Raw genomic sequence first — 21650 nt, forward strand, 5'->3', positions numbered from 1 at the left:
ACTCATAGTCAGTCCAACAGGACTCACTTCTAGATATCTTGCTCAAAAAGGTTCCCTGTACCAACTTAGAAGCTTAATAGGCAAAGAGACTAAAAAAAATCATATTTCATACTCATCTATGTCAAAAATCCATTCTTGGATATTACAAGGCTGCGCCGGTTCGTAATGGCTGTCAGAGTTGAGCTTCATTGTCTATTTTTCAATCAGCAGTGGTTCACTGCTGGTAATCGTCCGAGTACGGACGCCTCCCACTCCTCGGTAGCTGACAAGGACGGAAGCAAGAGAGGTATATTAAGGCAAGGCAGTCCCTCAGTGACCAACATCTAAATCGTCATTTCATTTGCAATAGCCATGGCACCTGGCAAGGGAAAGGAAAAGAAGCCCACGGCAGTACCCTCAGCTGAGAGTGCGAGAATAACAAGATCGAAGCATCTACAAAAACAGCTTGAGCAAAAAAAGGCCTCACTGGAACGCGCGTCTGCAGCCTATGATAAGGCAAGTCCGGAAAAACAACGCGAGATTGATGGCATGCGTAATGAGGTCACTACGTTCCGTGCGGTTGCCGAGTCGATGGTTGTAGACCCGCCTGACCAGGGACCAAACGAAAAAGGAGACACTCTCCAAGACAATGCGGGTCTGGAAGGAACGAATGGAAATGACGGTGGCCTCTCCCCAATAGGGCCCCCGTCCGGCAATGGCACATCATCTTTCCAGAATGATGATGGCTCAAAGGCACCCGGAAATCTCGGCGGCGACGGCGAAAATGAGCCTGGGCACGAGCCTGGGGCGGCAGATGAAGGAGGGCAACTACAAGAACCAGAGACAGGGCGCGGCGGGATGGGGCCTGATGTTATGGAGTCCATTGAGGCTGACGAACCGAATGGATCTTTGTTCCTCCAAGATGATGATGAAACGACAGAGTTTGAAGATCCGGAGTATGGCAAGCCGCTATTGACTATCCCGACAACAAGTGGCGTGAGCGAAGAAGGTGTGAGGACAGTCGGATGGTTTGGTAAGCACCTTCGCAAGTACATCAACATGTATGGGAAAAAGAATTCAGCAACCTATCGCCTAGAGAACCGTGCATTCCCCCGTAGCTATGCGGAAAATCCACCAGAAGATGAGAACGTGGGAAGTGCGAAGAACAGATTTGGAGACACACTGCCAGGTATCGGCAGACTCCACTATCCCAATGCGGAAGCACCTAGGATCTGGGGAGTTGCCTGGCGGGGCTTGAATTCGGGTGACTTGGAGCATGACTTGGAGCTCATCGATCCCGGATGTAACGAGTCTTTCACCCATACTGTCACTTACGTTCTCGTGGGATGGACAATGGATGGAAAGGAGGAGAAGAGGTGGGAAACGCGAACCGCTTATCGAAACATAATCGGAAGTAAGTCTTTGGCCGATATCCACATTTACAAGGCTGCGGTCGAGTCTCAACATAGGTACATCGCGGCCATGGAGGGCCGGCGGAGGGCGATCAGCAGGTCGCCATCCGTTCCCCTTCTGGTCGGGGACCTCAACATGGCGAGGGGCGGGACCCGGCCGTCAAGGCGCATGGGCAAATCATCACGGAGCAGGGGAGGGCTGTCGCAAAGCGATAGAGGATCTTCGCCAGCTCAATTCTTGCCGTCCCCCAGGTCCACCGTGTCCCCCCAGCGGCGGACGAAGGGCATAGTTAATCTCAGGGAGGCCAAAGCGGCATTTATCGAAGACTGGCTTGAACTGCGAGACGCCGAAGACTTTTCAAAACTAAGCGCGACCGACCAGCAACAATGCGTAGAGGCCTGGAGGATTCATAAGTCGAAGGCTTTGACATAAGAGAATAGGAAACAGGAGGCGTGATAGCGCAGCTTCTGAAGCCTGCATTGTCTTGGTTTTCGTCTTTGATGTTGCTTCGGGAGGTGTAGGCTTTCAAGCGAGGGGACTGATGATCAAGGACCGCCATTTGATGATTTCTCTTTTTTTGTCCTGGAAATCAAGCTAAGGGCTATTGTTACCTAGATGAGTCATGGTTTTGGGGTGTTTCTTTTCTCTTTTTTTCTTTTCTATTTGTTAGGTCATAAAATTAGGATAGGAAATTTATATCCGGGTTGCTTTCATTGCTTACACCAGTCTCTGGTGCGGCTGTATTGCTAAGATCCAAATCGCCATCCTAGCACGCAACGAGCCAGCTCAAAATTTGCAGACGAGTTGTCCAAAATCTAGCTTCTCCAAGAGCTATTAATGGCAATAAGAAGCACTGTGCGTCATGGATGCGCCGCACTTTTGATTAATATCTTGATCTGATCATGACGTCTCATACGGTGTTCTATAGAGTTAAGTTCTACTAATGTTGTCATGTATTGCCTGGTGTGTTCCTTGATGTTGTGCCTGATGCCTCCTCCTCTTAAAGACGTCATTGATACCAATAATAGCGTGATATAGTCTTTTTCCATCTTTGTTATCATTCCCTTGCCCCTCCAACGATAGTTTGGAGTACGCATATGAATACAGGCGCTATTGCCAGACGGTGTGATTATCATCGATGAGACCCAGTTCAGCAAAATCAGAGTCCTATCTCTTTTTATCATTGATGCGTAATATGGTACGCCAGTGGACGTTGGTTGGTTACCCAAGGCCTGCGTCGAGAATATACTCTTCCACTGATAATTCTAATATATTGCTGCCACTAGTCAATAAATCATGTATTCGAATAGATAAAGATATTTACATAGCTTGATAAGAATCATAACAAAATCTATGGGAAGCACAGAAGATTTATATATACGGAGATTTTGCGAGTTTTAGAAGATGGAACACTGAACATGCTCGTGAATATGAAATTATGAGGACTCGGTGCGTCATTGTATATTCTTGAACAGAACTATAGAACTGAGCAAATTAATTCATCAATACAAACTAAAGCTAAGAAATAGGCACTACTGAGTCATGTCGACTGGGTATTGACTAACTAGGGATGTAACCATCACCTCCTTCGAAGCCCGCTCACTACTTGTCAGACTTCACCTGGGTAATAAAGTTGTAGCCATCTTCCGGCCTGAATTGCCAAATATTTTTGTCACCGTCGATTTCGTAGATAATAAAGAGATAGCCTTTTTTGCAAAACCACTTAATGACCTTTGCACTGTCATTTCCGTACGTAACTGCACATAAGCGGGTGTCCTTCTGGTGACATAGTCTAGTAAAGTCGGCAAAGGGAGACTGTGCGTATCCATCGACATAGTACATGCTGATGTTCAGGACGATGCCCGACTGTTTCAGTATAACATCCCGCCCGATTTCATTCAGCCACTCATGAGTCTTCAATTCATCAAGGAACCTTTCTCTGAGTGGAGGCTGGTCAATGTAGCCTGTATCGTCGTCTTCTAGCTGAGTTGATTCGATGACTAGGACCAGATAGGCTTTGCCTGCGTTTGGGATCGGGCTTTGGTCGTGAAGCTTATCAAAGTCGGAGCTTAGGAGATGGAGCCGATAACCCAGCTTTGTCATTTCCTCGAGCCATGTCGAGTTGTCTTTGAGAATCATTGCCCAGGCGGCGCTTTCACCAGAAGCCGACGGTTTAATGGTAGATTTTGACATTTTGAGAGGTGGTGGAGGAAGTGAATATGGTTGGCTGATACCCGGAGATATTGTAGGTGAGGTCAGACCTTTATATCAGCAGAAGATGTAGGCCCAGAGACTAGTTTGTCCCTGTAAAGATTGTGCTTCTTCTCTAAGAGGCCATTTATGGACAGGTGTAGAATGAAAAGCAAAAAAAATCCATTTGGAGCCGCGCCGAGGCGAGTTATACTCCCCCAAGCCTTCGAGCGCAGCGGCGGGTTTGAGATCGACTGTGTGCTAGGTCAGAATGGATGCCCGAGAATGGCTAATCACGCTCCAATTACATCCATCTATTCTCCACCCAAACATGTAGGGCTAAGCAATTTTGAATCCCAATCGCATCTTGCCCAGAGAACGTTGATTTCATGATGATCGCCTCTTACCCCGCCAGGTCCGGCAAATTCCTCTAAGTGGCGAAGCAACCACGCAGGCCATGGTGTGATTTTGTCCACTATTATTGTCCCAGACTAAATCATTAATTTGTCCATCGCCATTTATCAAATTTCTTAGACATAGATAGGAACGATTAGACGATAACCTGCGAGAGTTGGATGAGCTGCACAGTTTTCGCCCACAGTAAATCTTCTTCAAAGATGCTGTAAACCCCATCTCGTGATACGACTGGGCGCGGAATAAACTTTCTCGTCTTCACCTCCTTCGGCGTCTGCTAACGGCGCCAAAGCATCTTATCCGTCGTAGAAAATGATTCTTTATTGGGACAAAGGCCGCAATTGGACTGCAAGTTTGACTGGAATATATTCATTTGTGGACCTTCGGAGCCTATATCAATGCTCTCTAGGTAGCTGGACGTGAAGTCACAGGGCGACGATTGAAAAGAACACCTGCTCACAGGCCTAGGCTTGGGTAAGATGAAGGCTCTTCTTCTACCCCTTTTATCTTCTTACGTGCATGCGTTCAATGAGGCGTGCGCTTTTACATATGGGCAGTGGGTACCTGAGCCAGGCCAATGCTTTGCGTTGGTAATGAGGGAGCTGGATATCAATCGACAACAAATTGAGGACCTCAATCCATCTGTAGACCTTGACGATATCTTTCCTTCAATACCCTATAATGTGCCTTACAAGGTGCCTAGGTACTCGGGCGTGTGGATTAGTGGTTGCCCGCCGATGCTGCAGCTTTCGGGCGGCGCCGGCTACCCTGACGGCCTCGTGTGTGGTCATAGACAGAGCATGACAAGTCAACCTCCCTCGTCCGCCACAAAAACAAAGGCGACACCTTCGTCCAGCTTTTCGACCGACGGCGGGTCGACTACAACTGATGCTACGAGCATTTTAGTGTCTAGGAGGCCCGCAATGTTGCCATCGTCCCTAAGCGCTGCAAAGTCTCGACATAAGGGGAATAAGGACCTCGCATCAGACACACCGTCGAGCCGAGAAGTACCCACGTCATCCACTACGCCTTCAGTCAGAGAAGCAAGCACGTCTCTAGGCGTTCCTTTAGGAAATACTATTCGACCATCTATAACGTCCTCCAGCGAAGAGATGAGCAGTACCTTGAGACCAATGCCGGCAGTAGGAACCGCAGCAGCGTCAATAGACCTTTCGAGTATGGGCAGCAGTGAACCTTGCGCTACACTGGCCTCCACGCGAACTACCACATCGTCAGTCACACAACCGGCAAAGGATCACTCACGTAACTCGCCTTCTTCAAGATTGGGTACGACACAAGAAACTGCCCCATTATCCAAGGACACTCCGGCTACAAGAACTAGGACGCCATCTGAGGAACCAGCAACCTTGCCCCCAGATACGCACTCAAGCGGGAGAACAAGCGCGGCCACCAAGACAGAGCCAACCCAGGCATTCGAGGCTTCAGCAAGTCAAGTCACCTCGTCGGTCACTGAATTGAGCACAGCGCCAGTAAATGATAATGACTGGCAATCGTTGATAGAGTTAATGAAGACTCTGCTGACCGAGAATTCAAGCAAGCCGCCGGCCACACGATCATCCTGGAAGAATAGGAAGACCTCGGATGCACAGTTCACTACAGTCTCAACCGGCAGAAGGAGTTCCGAAACGGCCACGATTACTGTATCATCTGCGATGGAGACAAAAAGATCGTCGGTGACGATACACCAAAGTGAGCACAATGATGAGACTGCTACAACAACCAGCTCTGATAAATCACCAATTGCCAAAACCACCTCATCCACTACGGTATCATCTTCCCCCATTCAAAGGGTCAGAAAACTACGCTGCATAGAACGAAATCGGCTCCGCCTAAGAAGGCGACGGCGACAACAGCAGATCTGAGTCAGACGAGCTTACCTCCACCAGTGTGTGGAGATGAGGCAGAACTTCCAGGGCATGGGGATATCAAGAAATCGAGGGTTGAGACAACCGCAGGCAAATGGTGCACTGACGGGCGGTATCAAACATTGATTGGTCCGAAAGATAAGTGCTCCCTTGGCGTAGAATGGCTCGGTGAAGTAGGCCACGAGTATTCTATCTGTTGGGCAGAGGGATGTGTAGGTGAGGTACAGTATCGAGAAAGTCCACTTGGAAAGGATGGTCCATCGTGCAAGGATATCATGGTTAAAAACTGGAGTTTGTGTAGGTCTGGGAGTTATACAACTTTTCCTCAACGCTAATATATTCACAGGCACCGGTAATGGAGGAGTTGGTGGCGTGACGCAGGTTGGCTGCTTACTTTACAAATTTCGAGGTGGAGTAGGGAAACTCCAAGGGTATGGAGGAGACAAGAAATACAAGCCAGGGGGAAATCTAAACGGGGGCGTCGGCAGTAACATCTGGAGAATTGCTACACTGTCTCGTGATATAGGGTATGGGATCATCCTCAATTGATTAGACTAGTCACTGGATTTCAACCTCTTGGCTTTATGCCCTGCTCGAGTTCCTTAGTCGGTCGACCGCTATAGTTGAGCATGACCATGTCCGGGTTAGCGTTTGGTTTCAAGGGCCGAATATCCTTTAATACTGCTTCACATCGCAATGTAGATGGTGTTACTCCGAGCCATCATTGGAGGCACCCTGAGCCTCAGAGGCCATGCATCGCCATTAATTGAGCGTGTTTCCACCTCAAGGTATGGATCGACCGTGATGTTTGGAGGCGCCATTGGTGCCAACAATCCCTTGTCAAGCACCCCACGTCCAATTGCATAGCGAAGAGAACATGTTATCGCTCAGGGGAGTCGTAAAGCGACGTGCCTAGCGGCTGCAGTTGGAGTTAACGAAGTCTCGGGTACATGGCCAATGAGCTCTTTGATGGTAACTATATTTCTCCTGCTATACTGCAATTCAATATATCATTGTACCTAGTTTGAACCTCTCTTTTTGCCGCACCGTTGTGAGCAAAGGTCGGGACACTCTTCCAAAACAAACAGAAGCCACCGAGCTATCCGTCCGCCCTCATATCGCCTAGCTTATGATCAAACGGCCATTTTCAGCGTCAAGGAGGTCTAGAACCTAGAAAGCTTAGGCTTCTGTGCAGAGAACGAGGTGGCATAGTGTCTTGAAAAGGGAAGACTATAAACGCATGACTGGATTCCGCCCTAACTGATTTCACTTAATTCTATTTACATATGTGAAACGCCCGCTTCTCCTTTTCCATACCATACCAAAGGGAGCAAACTCGGAAGAAGTCCAAGACCTTGCATGTTATAAGCACAACATCTTATGCAGGTATCCTTTTACCTGTGCCATATTGAATATTCTCAACTTTATAGTCAAGAGGTGTCACGATGCCAAGAGGACTAGGGCAGGATGGCTGGTTGCTGATGGCTAGATCTAGGCGGCATTCCTCATCTAAGCCAAATTTGCACAACTGGTCATTGATATTATACAGTGCGTAGTTCTGGGCGACCCAGCTGGCGGGCTGGCTAATGCAAGACGCGACATAGTTCATGCTATTGGAAGCAGAAAGGGGAAGCTTGCCATCGTGAAGCAGATGCCGGCATTCCGAGGCGTGCACAACATCGTAGTTCATGTCAATGCCTCCACCAGCATGGGGCTCCTCAACGGCAGATTTACCGAAGGCAAGGTAGTTCCAGGCATCGTAGGATATGTCATAGGCCCCCCCGGAAGTGTCGATGCGGAGAAGATGAACTGAGCGGTCCTCGTTGTAGACCCTGACACAAATTTCATCACAGCCAACAGAGCCCGGCCAATACGCGACACGTTCTCTTGGTTCTTGATAGCAGGCAGGACAGAGCTACAATGAAATTCAGTAGGAATCCCAGTGAGATCGCCTAAATATCGGTGCCCTGGGCTGCAAGATTCCAGTAAGTTGTTGTCTATTTTGCAACCAAGGACACCAATGGAGCTGGAGTACTGTTCGTGAGGTGTGATATTGGCGATGCTGCGAGGGTGGCCAGCGACCACACAGCCTGCGAAAGCCAAAATAGTGATGGCGTTGGCGGTCAACGATGACCCGGGTCGTTGAAGCAGCATGCCTTTTCTAATCGGAACAAAATGTATCAGGTTCATGGCAGAGCTACGTATAAATGTGGTCTAGATATTAGGAAAGGCTAGTTTTCATTCAGCTTCTTCACTACTTATATATCGAAGCGAGACTTGCAAAAGCTTGTGTTCCAGGGCGTCCACCATGGTTCGTGTGATCTTTCTTTTTTGGTCCAGGTTTAGGCCAAAAGTACAATACAAAGGGGGGAAGGGGCCGAAACGGGAGGTTGCTCCTCTATCTTGTTGATCTGTTTTATACCTACCGGCACGACCGAGATTCATTGCGGAAGACCCGGTCGGGAAATGGTCCCATCTCGGCTGGTCGACAACCCTTGGCTCTTGGTTTCATAACACTAGCAAGGAATACAAGCAAAGGTAGCTACGATATCGACGCTGTATATAGCCCCCTAAGGCATGGGAGACGATGTTGAATCTCGCATTTGAAACAGTGTATCTACGGATGTTAACCAATGTATTGAAAGATAAAATTCACTAACAATTTGTCCTTGATGGTGCTTGCTTAGATATGAGCAGAAACAAACGATGGTTTTCAGACGCGTCATTCATCAATAGCTGACACTACCGCCTTCCAATGATAACCGCTGGGATAGAATAATTGAAATATCTCATGAAGATGTAGATAAAGTCTAAGATATTGCATTCTTTGTGGTCTGAGTTTAGCATTTCTGCCCCCATCTCCATTCCGTGCCCGCTAGAGCGACACACATATGCGGCCTACATCATTCTTTCTTGCCTCTTAGGCTTGTCCGCCTATCCACGAAAGGAGCTACCGCGCCTCCAGTCATTCTCCTTGTTGGACCCGAGCAAACCACAAATAAACCATAAAATACGGTACTAAACAAAAAGGCGGAACGACCGGCCGCATTTGCAGGTGGTCTTCCAACCATCGACGTGGCCTCTTTGTCAACCGCGATGTCTGAGGCGATCACCAAGTACAAGTTCCCACTTCTATGCCATCCCGCGCCGAAGTTCAGCAACTATAAGGCTAAGGTGAAGTGCCATCGGTAGCCCGCGTAAGAAGTGTACCCGTCTGGAATGCTTGATTCGCCGGAAGCTTGTAGGTCAATTTAGAGCTTCGGTTGGGCACCTCGAGCATGACCACTCGGGCCCTTGAATGCCTGCATCTTGTCGACAAAAACGGCCCATGATTTGTTGGACATGATAGGTGCAGTAGTGTAGGCATCCGCTTCAGAATTTTGCAGTGACTGCAACATGTCGGCGAACACATCATCGTATGCCTCGACTGCGGCGTCCTCGAACGCTTGGAGCGTATGGCCGTCGCACGAAAATTGCCTGAAGTCCGTACCGACACACATGTGTTCGTATAGACGGAGAACTTTTGGACAGGCCCCCAATTCCGTCGCTGCCTCGTAAGCCATGCGGTGGCCGATTGCCTCAGCTATAGGGCGACAGCAAGGAAGGATATGCTGGTTGAATGCCTGGCCTCTGTGTCCGCCATATCCACCAATATCCTTGAGCTTAGACATGGCGGCTTCCATCATTCGCTGTTCACGGCGAGCTAAAACTGCCGTCGGATCCCGCGGCGCCGGGAGGCTGTATTTCCCTCCAAGAAGTTCTGAGACCAACCCTAGCAAAGCAGTTAGTTTCAGTCACTGAGGCGGGTGAATTCAAAGCGACACACGTATACACAGGACCAAAGTGTCCCCTTCAGCAATGGCGTTGCCCTGAAACGTCAATGCTAACTCGCTTATCTGGTTGTACGCGAAAAGGCCCTGCCAGCCACATCGCTCCGTAAGTTCGTTCAAAATACGGGAGCCTCGGACAACGGTTGATTTGAAAATGGTCGCAAGGGCATGACGCACGGGCGGGCTATGGGTAGCATTCATGAATGCCTTTATGGTCCAACGGGCATACAACTCCAGGATCTTACCCTGCACCCATCCCTCGATGATTGGGCGCTGCTGGGTGCTGAAGCTCATGACCGGTAGGCATGTATGCCCGCCAGGAGCGGTAATCGTTCGTCGTTGGCTGTAAGTACCAGCAATATGCGTGCCAACCTTGATGGCAGAAACACCCATGATGGAGAGTGACAATGTCCCTATAGAAACCCGCCAGATCTGGCGGAGAAAATCGGCACGTTCATCTTTCGGCTTGGAAATGGAGCCGAGGAGAGCGTTTGGGGGTAGGCGAACATGCTCGAAAGTTGTAATTGAATGATCCAGGGGTTTGGTTCCGGGCCTCGTAGGCAAGATCCGTGCAGTGATCCCCGGTCTCATGGTCTCGGAGTCGCTCAAAGGGACGAGGAAAGGTTTCACCCCGTGGCAATTCCCACTCACCATCAGGCGAGCAAACACGATTGCGACTCTTGGCATTCCACAATAGGGAGTAGTCGGAGGCATCGCCTTTGCCGCTCCGGCGTTGGGCGTGTGGAGGTCGAAGGAGCCATCGGTTTGCAGCGTCGCCCTAGTCTCCAGGTTGCGTGCGTCCAAGCCGTGGCCAACTTCTGTGAGCATGAACTGGCCACAGAGGTCGAAATTCAATAGCTTCTCAAGAAGGTCAGCAAGGTCGGGACGGTCTCTGATGAAGGGACTAAGTGTCCCGATGCAGAGGTTGACGTGGATGGTGGCGATGATGAATGCCGTCATGTCTCGGGCGGCAATGACTTGATAACGTTAGCACGCTGTTTGGTATTTTCAGACAGACAATTTCAAGCTCACGATCAAAATGAAAGTTCCAAAACTTTTGGCTCAGGTGTTGGATATCGCCAAGTGATAAGGCTTTGGATGGTTTCATCAGTCAACATGATCCATTTTCATAGTTTCGCTGCTCACCGGCATGGCGGCACATTGATTGTGCTCTTTCATAATGCAGGGCGATGGCTTTCTGCGATGCTGGCTCTTGGACATCTTTGTCGATGTGCCAGATACCTTGCTCGAGTATCGCTCGGGAATGAGACATGACAAGGCGACGTATAACCGCGTGGCGTCGAAGGATCCCTGTGGATAAGACACGGCCGGAACGCGAGTGTGAGTTGAATGAATGCTAGAAGAGTCAAAGACTATGAAGAAATGCTCAAGAGATTTTCCGTTTTCCAGGCTAACGAGGTTATCGCGACTTATCAACCCTTAGCTCCTGTCTCTGGTGAGGAGTTCTGGAAGTAGACGTTCACTGAGACTACCACGTCTGTTCGCATGTGAAGCCAGAGTTAGCCCTAATGCACTTTCTTGGACACTTCCAAATTAGATCCAGCGTCTCGTTTCGTGCTACGACATGGCTTACGCTGAAGGGTCGTTTTTGAACTCTGCATAGAAAGGCAAAACTAAAGCATTCTGTCTCCTTTTTTTTTCTATTTACGCAAATTGGTTTGAGAACCCGAGGAGCTTGATAATCTGCAAAGTCATCCAAGATCCTGTGGAGATAGATCCAAAAACTGCCATTGAGACCCCATGAGACGAGTGCTTGGTATGGTAGCAAACTACGGAACGAAAGAGAAAGCAGACTGATTTAGCTCTTTGGGCTATCCGTCGTATATTTAGAGATCCACAACAGGATTTGATTCCTTTTAGGACCCAGAGCAGAAAATTATAAATCAGGAGTACTCTCGTTCCAACTATGCGCTATCCACTTCTTTCGGCACCAGAAGTCCTATCATGTGTCAAATTCAGGTCATCAAAACATCCTGCAGCACTTGCAATGAAATAATGGAGAGAGAGTCTCGCAAAACATGGTGCAAGAAAACTCTTAGAAATAGGCACTCTGGACGTCGCGGCTGGGGTCTCTATCGGAGGTGTACCACAACAAAACTCCCCCTAAAAACTATCCACCGAACCTGTGATGATTGCTCAGTCTGACATGCGGCGACTTTCAACAACCAAGACGTGACTGGAGGGGACTTGCAACCGGTATGAATTTGACCAGGTGAAACGAATTTTACAAGCATAGAGGGGCACAGTCGTATGCTGGCTCGTATGCTGGCACTGAATTGGACAATATAGTTTGGTGTAGTTAGTGGAGAAATGTTCTTATTGAATTAATTATTGTCCTTGATTATGTTGTCACCAATAAGAGATCCCTCAAAGCATTCTACCACTGACTGATCTCTGTCCACGGCCTTGGGCTGTCAATGCAGGACTTTCAAGCTTTAATCATCTCACCATAGTAAAGGGGGAACTCTCAATTCTTCCAATGTATGTTATATTCAAGTCGGTACACATCGCGTAGAGAGGCGGCAGTGTCAAGGCCAGTCACCACTTCTCTGAATCAAAAACAAAAATTCCTCGCGTCTATCATCGTTGCCGTTAACTAACCAAGTCTGCCAATGCTCACCCGCCCCTTATACGGCCAGCAGACAGTTCCGCCATCAATCTTCTACGGTAGTTCTAGGTAGACGTAACCAAAGTGAAATATATCCAACTTGGCCGTTAGGGGGATATAACAAATGACGCCTTGTTGTAGCTTCAAAGCCGTTCAGGTCCTGGGCCTGGAGCTACGCAGATCGTTTGGCTCGTGTTCGCCTAGGGCGAACGGTGTTGCCATCACCATTAGCACCTGGTTCAACGAGACCACCAGGCTCACTCATCGTTATCCATGCCCAGATGGCCATGGTGATGAGTCCCCCCAGCAGGACGGAGAGCTCCACTCCAACCGATGTGGCAATCCAGGTGGGATACTTGTCTGTGTACCACAAGATGACGCCGGCCGAGAATTCGATAATGACGAGATCGAGCATAGCCAATGGAGTCCAGGCGAGGATTTTCCCCATACGGCTTGGTTGTTTGCAGCCTTCGAATGTAAATTGGAGCATCGTAGCAGAGGCAACAGCTGTGACAGAGGTTATCGTGGCGCTGATAAGCAACCTACACGCTATCTGCGAGCGCACCCCCATGTCTTCAGCCTGGAGCACGCCAAAGACCATGGCTGTCAGGGACATGACTCCCAACGTAGCGGCAAACGTATTGAAGTCGTCGTAATATTGCAGCAGCCTACGGAAGACAATGGTCGATGATGTATCGGCTAGCGAGGAGAACATGGTTAGTTCTAGGTGTAGAAGGTGTGACTTTTAACCTACGCTGAGTCATGTTTGGTTTTGAGGCAAGTCGACGGCCACCGGTTGGATTGTAAGGCAAGGTATTGACCAGAGAAGTACGTGATGCTGAAGACAGTCGTGGTGTTAGATTATTGAGGCGCGGTCGGTGGGTAGGTCGGAACATGTACAAGTTATAACTGAGCGCGCGGGCGTTTCAATGATTCCTTTGATCTCAGAAGTTGCTTCCGTTTCTTGCCGTTCCGCCCCAACTGTAACTTCTGGCGTGAGTGGTCGATTATCACTGCATGTTAGGTCTACACCTTGTAACTCCTGAGTCGGATTGATAGCGTTGACATCTACTTCAGCAAAATCGTCGGGTCGGATTGTGTTTATGTTGAGTGGTTCAATTTGGCTGCCCTCAACAGTCAAATTCCCCCGGCCAAGAACTGGATGTTTTTGCGCACATGTAGTGTGGGATTCTAAGCTGGAGGAAGGTAAAAATAGGATGGAAAGCATCTTAATGTAATATTAGGCATGCCGATACGCAGCAGTCGGACAACGTAGGTTCCGCACTATGGCGCTCCAAGACGAAAAAGTATAATAATGTCTCTCTGCCGCGAGCTTGCTTAGTTCTCTTGCTACTCGAGTCCGAGGCCTTTCTGCTCCGCTGACACTAATGTGTTTCTGTGTCTTGTGAACTATGAATGCTCCCTCGTATACCCTGCGTGGCAACGATCAAGAGAGTGAAGAACATGATACATCGGACAGTTATCCTTATAGCCCAGGTCTGTATACGTCAGTTGTACGGGCCACTACCACACGCCCCACGCCAGAGGCTTGCACACATTCCTGGCTAATCAGGGTCGGCTATCTAATCGAATGGATTTGTCCTTCCTGCAAAAACGTAGAACCTGCTCTCTTTTTCGAGTGCCACTATTGTGCACTCAAAAGGTGTAGGGTTTGTGCCGAAGCTCAACACGGTCCTAGCTCCAACGACTGAGCGACGGGTCTCGTGTGCACATCGGCAGAAGCAAAGCTTTGATTGAGCGGACTGCTCGCCATCATACCTTCTGAGATCGACCCAACTACTGGGCATCGAGGCACAATGGCAGCGGCAGTCACAGCAAGGGTGGGGGCTGTGAGGTTTTCGTACGGCATCTTTGATGACTTGATCATCGGTAACGCCCCAAAGCCCAGATGTTGCATAATCGCATTAATAGCTTGTGATACACGGTCTGTATTTATTAGACTGGCTAGCCCTCAAACCATTCACACCCATTAAGACCGTCGTAACCCTTTATCAAATTCACCCTCCCAATGCAGAGATGTCCACATGTTGTTCACAGGAAACACAAGGCCTCACTTGCGCTGCTATCTTGGAAATACACTGAGGTCCTCCGTGCTTCTACAATCCTGTTGCACTTCCTCCGCTAGTGATGCTATCTGGTTGATGACTTGGAGACATTTGTACAGCGTTGACTCGCCCTGGCTAGCTTTTTCAGCCTCTTGCCTGAATCGCTGAGCGAGATATTCGTGCTCTGCACTCAAAGACTCTAGTTCCTTCTGCAAGCATTCTCTTCTGGCTGTCTCCGCCTTCAGACTTTCTTGGATCATGTACAGCTGGCATGTAGTATGCACGCACAGCTCCTCACGCGCCATTGCCTCGGATTCCGCGGAGAGGACACTAGAGGCTGGCGGATAGGTCGATGGGCGATATATGCCGAGGCTCGAATGGTCGGCGCCAATAGCGGCCTTCGCAAAGGTGACTGCATGGAAGCTCTGCCCGACCTCCCGGCAAAGTTCTTTGTGCGCCGTCAAGCCGTGGTCGCTCAAGTTTTTCGAAAAGAGATGAGCGACCTCGGCCGTAAAAACCCAGGTGTAAACATCGCTCTGTTTGGTTACAAGCCGAACTTTCGAGGGCTCGATCGTGATGCCAGTTCTCTTTTCTTTACTAGAGTCAGCATTTAGCACACTTGTTCCAATCGAATCCGTCTTACTTATATGGGCGGCAAGTTCCTCCCTACACTTTTTTACGAGACACCGCCGTTCTTCAATGGCCTGGTTTTGGCCTAGAGAACTCGTTTCTCGCTCATGGAGTGTTACAACGAAGTTGTCCATTCTCGCAAGCTTGAGTCCCTTTGATGGATTGGCTTTGTTTTTAGCCCACCGATGCCGGGTATTGCTGGGTAATTGAATGGAGACACGGCTGAACCGGTAGGTCTTCGTGCCTGTGCTGTTTCATATTGCACAGCCATAAATATGCTGACATGCGTCGTGTGGTCCACATATTTGACTCCGAATGGTAGGCGAATATTGGCTTTGCGACTGTTGATCAGAAGGCCAAATACTACTTCAAGCATGTTTCTTTCGGCAAGGCCTAATAAGTTTTAATTTTTTTCCCTTCTTTTCCCATTTGAGTAATCAAGCCTAGCCATCCAAACGAGAATGCAGTACGCGTATCCTAGGTACAGGATTCGTCTCCTGGAAGCAATATGGGATCCTCGGACTCTTCCTCTAAGTCCTCAACTCCTGTGCCTGGTCTATGCAGCGAGAGTAATCTTTCGATAGTTTGATTTTGCACGTCTTGCACGCCCCGCATGTAGTGGATTGTCTCCTTCAGCTCGCCTAATTCCTGGCTCACCTTGGCCATTGTATCCAAAAGGCTCTTATGCGCAGTCTCTATGTGACTTTTTGTCAATCTTTTATCATCGAGGCTGTCATGGACGCACGTCTTTGACTGGCTTGCAACATCGGCTGATTCACCTGAATCGTTTCCGGTGAAATCCTCGCGTGTGACGTTCGTCCTTAGTGTCTGACGTTGTTTGTGGTGCGGAGAATGAGAATAACACATGGCTGGTGATTCTGGAGCCAACGGTGCCCCCTTAGTTCGGAGATGAATGAAGTACAGAGGTGGTGGATTGGCTAACTGGGCATGCCGATTTATAAGTGTGGTTATATGCCTAGCCTTGCGAACATCAGTGTTGCTGCAGCGCTATTCAAGCCGAGGCCCAAATTGGCCACGGGCTGGTGTTCAATCATTGTTCACCTGAAAGCCGGACTGGTGGATTCACGTCGAAAGATGATCAGACACGTGAAAGGCAGGTGTAGTAGTATTATAGCTATCTCGTAATATTCCGAATTCCCTTCCGCCGCGGAGAGGTGAAGTGCGAACACGGCTGGCTTGAGCGGCAAGAGCTGGTAAACCATCCCAAATAATACCAATCCTGGAATGCGAAAGTAATCGAGGTAGCCTCAAGGGCAGGATTGCCTTCTCTGTGTGCAGACACAGAGATGGCGAGGCTGATTGAAAGAAACCTGCATGCCGTCTTTGCGTTTCGTGATCATGAAAACACCACAAAACGCTCGTAGAAACGAAGCAGCTGGATCTATTAGCGAAAGAGGGCATTTGGCAGGTGGCGAGGAAATGAACCTTTTGAGGGCATTTTGTATGCAACATCTGAGCTTTATGCCTTGTCTTCTCGCCTCCCTTCCACGTAGCGTAAACGACCAAGTCCCCGTTGCCTGCATCCTCGCAGCCATCAATGGTCTGGATGTGATCTTCCCAAGAGCCGACAGGGGGCCTCCACTTTAGCTTTTTAGAAACAGGAAGAGAAAGACCGAGTCTTCGAGAGGATGCTCTGGGAACATGACCACCAGCACTCTCGTGGCGTTTGGTGCGGACCGCCGTTCTCGACTCCTTCATACCACTGGGCTTTCCAGCGAGCCGATCAAAGTAATCTCGAATCATTTCTTCGCCTGAGATTCTGCCACAACCCAGAGAATCTTAGGAAAATGCCATGAGACTTGAGGGATTGTATCACTAACCTGAGGTTCTCTAAAGGCTCCCATGTCCAGTCTTTCTCGGCTTCATAACCTTGCCACTTGACTCGGAACTTTGTGTTTCCCTGCGAAAGGACGATGTTAAACTAGAGATAAGCGGCTTGGTTCTTTCTGACATGATACCCATTACGCTTCAGGCTCTCTCGGTGGCGGGAGAGAACTGGAAGACGCCAACATTGCAATGGAAGGGGACTTGCCGGGGGCGGGGGGGCGTTATTACATTTTCGTCCATAACATGCTCCTGGATTGAGTCCACTATGAATCTAAACGTCGTTATTATCCACTACGCACCAGTCTTGTTGCATCAGAGCTTACATGTCACTCTCGGACTTGAGTTTTCGTTTTTCTCTGCGTTGTTTGGCCATGCCGTCAGTGACCATTGGTGTTTTGCAAACCGCAACCTTTGCTCCGTCCACTCAGATATCGTCGCCTACTAGGTCAAGTTGGCCTAGCTATAGTCCGTCCTAGTCGTGCGGCCAACAAAGGGGAAAGTGGGGAAGCTCCGAGGTTTAGACCCATGTTAAACCTACGTAGTGAGCTGAGAGGCAGGATTACGGAGGGAGTAAAAGGGTTTGGTCGCATGTGGTGATGACGTCGGCCGCGCATGTCCGACTTTGACGGTGAACCCTATGATACATGCCGTTGCACCTCCATGAAAGACGATCTTTGGTAGAACTTTTTGAGTTGTGAAGAGATTGTTTGGGCAAGCAGCAGCGAATAATTCAAGCCGCTGATGTCACCGGTCCACCCGCGTTATGATCGGTCGGAAATAGGCTATTTGGCTAAGGGCAGAGACAGAGAAAGGTCGATGGTGAATCTGAGCCGTAACATGGTGTGCGTCTATCATTCGTCTCAGTCAGACGCAATTGGATTGTGGCCTCTATGTTACATACGACGTTTGGTTCGATGGCGTTTAGTGCGTTGAGCACAGTAAAGCCGTTAATGGCTTTGGTGCCTACCTAGATTGAGACTGGGGGATTCGAGCGACGGCCCGACCGACATGATGCAAGCTGTTGAATATGTGGGGTGTCACGTGTGGGTCAAGGATCTTAAGATTAAAAGCAGGTCCTTCAGGGGCAGATACTGAACGAGAACACGAACACAACACGAATACACTGATTCAACCAATGGACCGAATACACGTACTGTCTGACACAAGCACAGAAAGAGACCGTGATGGAATCTCGGTTCGACCGGGACTGAGATCCACATCGTGCCCACTCTGAGGCCCACGGCCGAGAGAGCAGCTGGGAAGGCATTCAGGCACACGGACAGTCAGCAACCGGACGAAATAAGAAGGGACAGCAAAGGCGTGCGAGGTGGTGAAAGCGGACAGAAAACCAGACAAGAGACATAGTGGGGCCCAGCCATACCACCCACACCATGCACCTAACGACATCTAAGTGCTGGCGTTGCTCAGCAAGCAACGCTCTACGAGAGCAGTGAATCTTTTGTTTAACGTTCTCGAAGTCGCTTTTCAGGATCCTTCTCGGCACACTGATTCTCGTATTGCGCAGGACATCCCTACTCGTCTCACACAGTATCATAGCATAACTGTGGGAGGTACTTGTCGTAGGTAAAGTTGGCAGAGACCAGCGACAGTTTTGCTCTAATTCTAGGTGCCCAGATGCAGCAGGCGGGTATCCATCCATCCCTGCGTTACCTAGAGTCAAACGCGAAAATTTGGACGGCCGACAGAAGACCCCTCCATCCCCGGCGGAAGCTTGTTGTAACGGACGGACAGTGTCCTGAAATCGTTCGTCCTCCGCAAAATCAGATATCGGACCGTTATCCTAGTAACGATGGACTTAGTTGAAGACAAGTTCTCGGCCAGTCGCGTCACCGATGTAGGTTATTTTTCATCATCACACCCAGACAATTAGCGTCATGAAAACCCGATCTCAAAAGAGAGCCAGCGGAAAGGCAAGCCTCAGACCCAATAGGATCCGCCGGAAACACAGCACGAAACAGGAAGACTACAAATGGGAAAGTTTGGAGATTGATCGTGTGGAACTCGAAGAGTCGACTGGAAGTTTCATCGTTGTTGTGAAGTGGCCCAATGGCGACGTATCCCAGCACGACAAGGTAGAGATCTACAACAAATCCCCACAAAAGGTACGTATAACGGGAACGATCTCATAGATTGGAAAATAACTCGGGACCTTCTTATCAATAGATGCTGAAGTTCTACGAAAGACATATACAGTTCGTCGACAGAGAAGAAGCCGAAAAGTAGGGCGAAACGAGCTGATGATCGAGCAATTACGGCAACCGTATGTGGGCTTAGGGTAGTTTTTTATGTCTCGGCAATAATGCAATGCTTAACAAGATTTTCACATTCTTTATTGATGCGTCAAGTTCCTATCGCCCGAAACTCGAATGAGCACGACGACGTGGCCGTGAGCCACAGCATGTACCTAGTAGGTCAGTGGGGAAATTGTCTACCATCGATTACCACGAGAATGGAACAATTGACCGTTCTGTCATTAGATAAATGAGGAATAGTGAACCCGCGTAGCATGGTAAACTGAGGCGATTATCTAAAGCTGATCAGAAGCTGACTCTAGAGTGATATCGGGAACAGCACCATCTCGCAGGCAACGTCGAAACCCGACACCATTTACAACGGCCTCATCCATCACTTTATTACTATTCCGGTATCGTTCAGTGTGAACGCTTGAGGTGGCTTGAGTCCAGAACAGGGCCGGTGGAAACTAGAATCTCATACCCATGGTGATCGATTACTGCTGACCACTCACGCCCAATCAAAGCAGAAACATGGGCAAAGGTTGACGTCTTAAACGGACGGTGCTGCGGCTAGCTAGCCAGTCTAGAAATAAGAAGATACGTCTAATTTGGACTTTAGCTAATAGCGGGCTTAGCCTCGGTCTGCCCTCGAGGTGAAGATGCGTTGTGCTTCGAGTCCGAGCACTACCGGTATGGTTTAGTTACTGCAAAGTCGCCAGGATTGTGAATGCTCAATTCTGGACGTCTATCAATCTCTTATATATCAATATCATTAACAATGGCAGGACTCCTCTTTCATTATGTTAGGCTCCAATCTCTGTAACCCATGATACAAACAGGTCCAACCCAAATCGGCTTTTGTCAACATGTGCCCTGATGGTTTTCTGGCCGCATCCTGGCGGATCAAGATGATCGAGCGTATTCGTCAGAGCACTAGGGGTCAACGTGAAGAATGGATCCGTGCGGCCGGTTACAATCTATTCGAACTCCAAAGTGATCAAGTCTTTATCGACCTTCTCACCGATAGCGGGACCGGAGCGATGAGTGATCGCCAGTGGGCGGCTTTGTTAGTGGGAGATGAGACATACGCCGGGTCATCCTCCTTTTCTCTCCTCGAGGGGAAAGTAAAAGCCCTGTTCGGATTCCCGTACGTCCTTCCGGTCCACCAGGGCCGTGCCGCCGAGAACATCTTATTCTCCGTGCTCATCAACAGGGGCAATGTTGTGCCGGGTAACTCTCATTTCGACACTACACGGGCTCATATCGAATATCGACAGGCGACGGCGGTGGACTGCCCCCTCGACAACGCCTTCTGCATCGGCGAGCATCACCCTTTCAAAGGGAACGTCGACTTGCAGAAGCTCAAGGCCGTCCTGGACTCCGAGAATAACAACGTACCCATGATTGTTGTGACAGTCACCTGCAACAAGACCGGTGGTCAGCCAGTGTCCCTAGACAACATGCGTCGTGTCAGGGCACTAGCTAGAGAATACCGCATCCCTGTGGTTTTTGACTCGGCACGATTCGCAGAGAATGCCTGGTTCATTCAGAAACGGGAGCCCGGCTATTCCCAAAAGACCATTGAGGAAATTGTCTGGGAAATGCATCAGTGCGCGGACGCCATGGTCATGAGTGCCAAGAAGGACTGTAATGGCAATGTCGGAGGCATCTTGGCGATGAGGGACGAAGGTTGGTTTCGACAAGCTTCCGAAAACGTCATACTTTTTGAAGGATTCACGAAATACGGTGGAATGGCTGGGCGCAGGGTTGAAAGCCACTCCACTCAATCCACGTAGTGGATCCACTCGTGGATTCCACTGTCCACTCCACTGGCAAAATCCCAGTGGATTGGCTAATCCACCGAATCCACTCGACGATGTCGTGGGTGGATTGGGTGGATTAGAAGTGGGGTAGTTAAGGGCGCCCATATATTTTGGCAGAATGCCTCTAACAGAGCCTGATGTGCCCCTACGTTTCTACAATGTTGCTACCCTATGTCAAAACCACCATGAAGCTTCTAAATAAACGCAATTTTAGAATGCATAAAATTCAGGAAGTATCATTGGAATGTCCTTGGCTTTCTCATTAGGGCAATATAAGTCTCGATAGGTATATTTAAGCTTTGCTCCGTGAGTGCCATATCGTCTTGAGAGCCATTAAGAGTTATATATTTTCCTGTTACATAACGACATTTCCAGTACATATCAGGTTCGACTGTCCATATTTTGGATTTATAACGCAACACTTATACTATTAAATAACTTCCGGCAAGCTAATTCGAAAAACGCGTCCAGATCCCTCGATTTCTCAATACTGCGCGAAAAATTGCAAGCGACACTACTCGCGTCAAGCTCGTGATTTGAAGGCTGTTAGGGACTTATCTACTACGCGACCCCAAGATGACACTGGCTACGTGCTTGTCCACAACAAATTAGCTTGAAAGGAAGTATCTGAAACATCTGCGGGATAAGGGCCTATTGTGCCAACTGACCGCGTTGGACGCGTCACGC

At 49.1% G+C, this 21650-nt stretch overlaps 9 protein-coding genes across 9 annotated transcripts; 3 read left to right on the forward strand and 6 right to left on the reverse strand.

Annotated features, from left to right (window-relative positions):
- Window positions 1-351: 351 nt before the first annotated feature.
- On the forward strand, window positions 352-1824 carry MRS44_017692 (uncharacterized protein; the record flags this gene model as incomplete). Its single annotated transcript, XM_065615599.1, has 1 exon — window positions 352-1824. The coding sequence occupies one exon, from the start codon at window positions 352-354 to the stop codon at window positions 1822-1824; it is 1473 nt and encodes a 490-aa protein (XP_065471671.1).
- A 1170-nt stretch (window positions 1825-2994) lies between these two features.
- On the reverse strand, window positions 2995-3585 carry MRS44_017693 (uncharacterized protein; the record flags this gene model as incomplete). Its single annotated transcript, XM_065615600.1, has 1 exon — window positions 2995-3585. One exon carries the CDS (start codon window positions 3583-3585, stop codon window positions 2995-2997), a length of 591 nt encoding a protein of 196 aa, XP_065471672.1.
- Window positions 3586-4804: 1219 nt separating this feature from the next.
- On the reverse strand, window positions 4805-8036 carry MRS44_017694 (uncharacterized protein; the record flags this gene model as incomplete). Its single annotated transcript, XM_065615601.1, has 4 exons — window positions 4805-5165; window positions 5895-6168; window positions 7281-7797; window positions 7899-8036. The coding sequence occupies 4 exons, from the start codon at window positions 8034-8036 to the stop codon at window positions 4805-4807; spliced, it is 1290 nt and encodes a 429-aa protein (XP_065471673.1).
- A 1097-nt stretch (window positions 8037-9133) lies between these two features.
- Window positions 9134-10985, reverse strand: MRS44_017695 (uncharacterized protein; the record flags this gene model as incomplete). The annotated part of the gene is made up of 4 exons (XM_046271788.2): window positions 9134-9654; window positions 9709-10689; window positions 10745-10804; window positions 10859-10985. 4 exons carry the CDS (start codon window positions 10983-10985, stop codon window positions 9134-9136), a joined length of 1689 nt encoding a protein of 562 aa, XP_046124511.2.
- Window positions 10986-12513: 1528 nt separating this feature from the next.
- MRS44_017696 (uncharacterized protein) lies at window positions 12514-13056 on the reverse strand (the record flags this gene model as incomplete). The annotated part of the gene is made up of 1 exon (XM_046274329.2): window positions 12514-13056. One exon carries the CDS (start codon window positions 13054-13056, stop codon window positions 12514-12516), a length of 543 nt encoding a protein of 180 aa, XP_046124512.2.
- Window positions 13057-14424: 1368 nt separating this feature from the next.
- MRS44_017697 (uncharacterized protein) lies at window positions 14425-15171 on the reverse strand (the record flags this gene model as incomplete). The annotated part of the gene is made up of 1 exon (XM_065615602.1): window positions 14425-15171. One exon carries the CDS (start codon window positions 15169-15171, stop codon window positions 14425-14427), a length of 747 nt encoding a protein of 248 aa, XP_065471674.1.
- Window positions 15172-16120: 949 nt separating this feature from the next.
- MRS44_017698 (uncharacterized protein) lies at window positions 16121-17273 on the reverse strand (the record flags this gene model as incomplete). Its single annotated transcript, XM_065615603.1, has 4 exons — window positions 16121-16817; window positions 16879-16979; window positions 17114-17156; window positions 17209-17273. 4 exons carry the CDS (start codon window positions 17271-17273, stop codon window positions 16121-16123), a joined length of 906 nt encoding a protein of 301 aa, XP_065471675.1.
- A 1507-nt stretch (window positions 17274-18780) lies between these two features.
- MRS44_017699 (uncharacterized protein) lies at window positions 18781-19129 on the forward strand (the record flags this gene model as incomplete). The annotated part of the gene is made up of 2 exons (XM_065615604.1): window positions 18781-19008; window positions 19100-19129. The coding sequence occupies 2 exons, from the start codon at window positions 18781-18783 to the stop codon at window positions 19127-19129; spliced, it is 258 nt and encodes an 85-aa protein (XP_065471676.1).
- An 877-nt stretch (window positions 19130-20006) lies between these two features.
- MRS44_017700 (uncharacterized protein) lies at window positions 20007-20936 on the forward strand (the record flags this gene model as incomplete). The annotated part of the gene is made up of 1 exon (XM_065615605.1): window positions 20007-20936. One exon carries the CDS (start codon window positions 20007-20009, stop codon window positions 20934-20936), a length of 930 nt encoding a protein of 309 aa, XP_065471677.1.
- Window positions 20937-21650: the final 714 nt, after the last annotated feature.

This window comes from Fusarium solani (genome assembly GCF_023522795.1).
Source record: "Fusarium solani strain SB1 chromosome Unknown bctg00000014, whole genome shotgun sequence".
Lineage (NCBI taxonomy): Eukaryota > Fungi > Ascomycota > Sordariomycetes > Hypocreales > Nectriaceae > Fusarium > Fusarium solani.